Source organism: Cyprinodon tularosa, unplaced genomic scaffold (genome assembly GCF_016077235.1).
Source record: "Cyprinodon tularosa strain WSP-4 unplaced genomic scaffold, ASM1607723v1 ctg192, whole genome shotgun sequence".
In the NCBI taxonomy this organism is placed as follows: domain Eukaryota; kingdom Metazoa; phylum Chordata; class Actinopteri; order Cyprinodontiformes; family Cyprinodontidae; genus Cyprinodon; species Cyprinodon tularosa.
The window spans coordinates 1,234,258-1,237,678 of record NW_024038688.1 but is presented as its reverse complement, the minus strand read 5'-3'; the positions used below and the strand labels follow the sequence as shown (position 1 = coordinate 1,237,678).

The 3,421-nt window shown below is 34.6% G+C and overlaps 1 protein-coding gene across 1 annotated transcript; it reads left to right on the top strand.

Annotated features, from left to right (window-relative positions):
• Positions 1 to 558: 558 nt before the first annotated feature.
• LOC119782404 (GTPase IMAP family member 2-like) lies at positions 559 to 3,421 on the top strand. Its single transcript, XM_038283354.1, has 3 exons — positions 559 to 620; positions 1,293 to 1,340; positions 2,805 to 3,421. The coding sequence occupies exons 1-3, from the start codon at positions 602 to 604 to the stop codon at positions 3,419 to 3,421; spliced, it is 684 nt and encodes a 227-aa protein (XP_038139282.1). The 5' UTR covers positions 559 to 601.

The window sequence follows — 3,421 nt, the reverse complement described above, 5'->3', positions numbered from 1 at the left end:
ACATCTTGGTGGTCAGGGCATAAAGCTTAGAATCCTGAGGTTCTGAGTTCGAGCCCCACTCCCACAGACTGTTACTCTGGATCTCTAAGCAAGACACTTCACCCCACACTGCTCCCCGGGCGCTCCATGATGGCAGCCCACTGCTCCCCAAGGGATGGGTTAAATGCAGAGGTAAATTTCACCAATGTGAGATCAATAACATTCAGTTATTATTATTACGGTTGCAGGACAAACTCCTAGTTTTTAGGGAAGAAAACAAAAAGGCTTTCGGTATAGAGGAGATGATGAGAAGGGTCCGTATTTGATACAGTATCAACCATCTCTTAAAACTGAAACACTGAAACACTAAATCAGTCTCTAGTAGTTATAGAGCCCTGTAGGTGGGGGCCATCTAAGGTAATTTTTCCCAGTTCCAGACAAGGCTGTCACTGGGCCTGCTAGAGAATAGATTGCTGTTTTTTATGTCTCTAAATGAAAACAATCAATCATCTTATACAGATAAAAAGCTATTAATCTTTAGATTTTGAACATTTCCTAACATCCTTAATATGTTCATTTAGGGGTGGCATTTTCTGGTCTTGATTGGTAAGGCAGCATCATAATGGCTACTTCATCAGATGGTAAGTTATCTTAACATAACTACACTGTGTAAATAGTAGTATTATTATTATGTTGATATTGTATCTCCTATTTATCTACAAGTAACATTTTATACTTCTTTTGTTTACATTCTTCTAATTTTAGAGTTTCTGAGTGATTTTAATTTCTTTTTTATAACTTAGTTTAGCTTCATTTTAACCACATTCTTCACAAAACAAGAAGTCCTGTCTGATAAACCGGTTAATATTTAATGTGTTCAAAATCTGCACTGTAACTTTAAGCCTATCTTATGATTCAGACTGGTACAAATTCCTGGTACCACAGTGACCGTAAATGGTAATAAAATAATATGACTTTTATTGGTTTACGGAAAGTTGTTCTTTAAACCAAACTTTGCCCTGAAGGTTTGATATGAAACAATAAAAGAATAAATAAAACTTGAGGAAGTGAAGATTTGTTTGGATGAAGATTTTCTTTTTAACATTAAGACACTTTCATAAAAAGGTAGAAAAAAAAGCACACTTGTTTCATCTGGACCCAGAAAATCTCAACTATGACTTTAACAGTTAGAAATAATACAATGATGTCATTATTCCATTTATATTTAATTTACTTATTGCTTACTTGGCCACCCAACACCTAATCCTTCTCTTTTTTTATCCAAATGTTAATTATTTTCCTGATCTTTGCAGCCAGAGGACCTGGGCTGTTTCGAATCGGCAGCGTCCATCTACCTGAGAGTAAGTTATGCAGCAAATTATAGGGAACAGTTTATGCATAAGTGAAGGCATGAATATAAACAAAAATAACAAATTCTGAAGAAAAAAAAATTGCATAAATGTTGCTGTTCATTGATGGAGAGTCCTGTCAATATTTTTTAACTATACCTGTACTCATACAGGTCAATGTGTGGCGTCTGCTCAGGTGCAGGGAGTGATGTGATATAGCATGCAAACAGTGGACAGTAATTCTTATAGCTTTGATGGGATACAAAACATCCTCCTTTTTTTAACAATCTACCAAGTTTTAACTCAGAGCACCTAGAAAGGTACCTATAGATGTTATGATGAAAATAAAGAGAAATTTGCCTCATCTGACAAATTGAGGCCCAAACAACTGCTATTGTAATAACGTTCACTTACTGGGATTTAAAAAAGAAAAATTTTATTTCTTTGAAGTTGCTGTTAAATGATAAACCATACTAATTAATTTGAACTCACAATAGATCCTAAATATGTTACCCACAATGCATTGCATGACCAGTACAGATGTTTATATACATGTGGCAAAGGTACACAATAGAGTGCCCAGGCCAGATTCAATCTCCAGACTCCTGGGTGAAAGTCATGCATGCTGAGTAGTGAGCCAAAGTGATAACCCTTTGGCCCAGTAGCTAAGGCACAATCAGTCAGAGCCATAGGGACAGGACTCCACACTATCACGTATACTGTACGTATTTTTCATATAAATATTACGGCTAGAGCCCAAAGCAAACAGCAGTAATGTACTCATAATGTGATTGAAAATATACAACAAAGAATAGCTCCACAACATTCCATATAAAAGCACCAAATTATTATAATTTTTTTGTAGTTAAAGCAATAACTCAGATATTTATATTTCTTGCTTTTTTTACTATTACACTTAGTCTAGGCTTGCCAGCAGCCCTCTTTGCACTTAGGAGTCTGATTGGAATGCAGAAAAATGTCATGATATTCCTGCACCCCTGAACAATGTGCTAATAAAAAAGACTTAGAAGTTAAAAGTCATGGTTTCTTCTTCAATTCAGCATATATATATATATCTATATATATATATATATATATATAGATATATATATATATATATATATATATATATATATATATATATATATATATATATATATATATATATATATATATATATATATATATATATATATATATATATATATATATATATATATGTGTTTGTCTGAAAATACTTCAAAAGTTGAATGTTTAACATTGATGATGTCCAGGACATCCAGCCATAACACATTAGCTGGTCTTTCAAAAAAAATATGTGTCCATACAAACATTTTATTTTACTTCATACAGTTTTATTGTATTAAATGTTTAATTATCAACAAGTGCTCCATTTGATTGCATTTTAATCATAAAACTGATAAAGACCCTCTAATTGTTTCCTATTTCCCTAAAATGTTTTTATTATTATTTCAGTGTCTGAGATGAGGCTTATTCTCCTCGGCGACAGCTGGTATGACAAGAGTTCAGTCACAAACTTATTACTGGGTTCAAATATGTTGAACAGAGAAAGAGAACCAAACTTCCCCATCAAAGTCTGTGGAAGGATTATGACAACAAAAACGGTTCTGATAAACACTCCAGACCTGCTTTGTCCCAGTATCTCTGAACCAAAACTTAAAGAACATGTACGCCGTTGTCTCAGTCTCTGTTTTCCAGGACCTCATGTGTTTCTGTTGGTTGTTCAGCTGAACCTCGATGAACAACAAAAGCAGAGGCTTTATAGGATTCTTGAACTCTTTAACAAGGACTCTTTTAAGCATTCCCTGGTTCTGATCTCAACACCTGGATGGGAAACATCTGCTTCACACTATCCGTTTCACCCACGGCATATTCGGGACCTGATCAAAATGTGTGAAGAGAAGTGGATAAGGCTTCAATCGAATCCTAAAGAACTGCTGCAAAAATTAAGTCAGATTTTAACAATGAACTCTTTGAGCTATGTGACCTGTGGACATCCGAGCCAGGAACCAAATGAAGACGCTCCTTTACCTTTGGATTCATCAGTAAGCCTTGGTATGTATGAACACTAA

What these genes read in the sequence shown, in the direction of transcription:
- LOC119782404 (XM_038283354.1), top strand. An exon ending in CAGCGTCCATCTACCTGAGA is followed by an intron (nt 1,341 to 2,804) that starts GTAAGTTATGCA and finishes TTATTATTTCAG; the next exon opens with TGTCTGAGATGAGGCTTATT.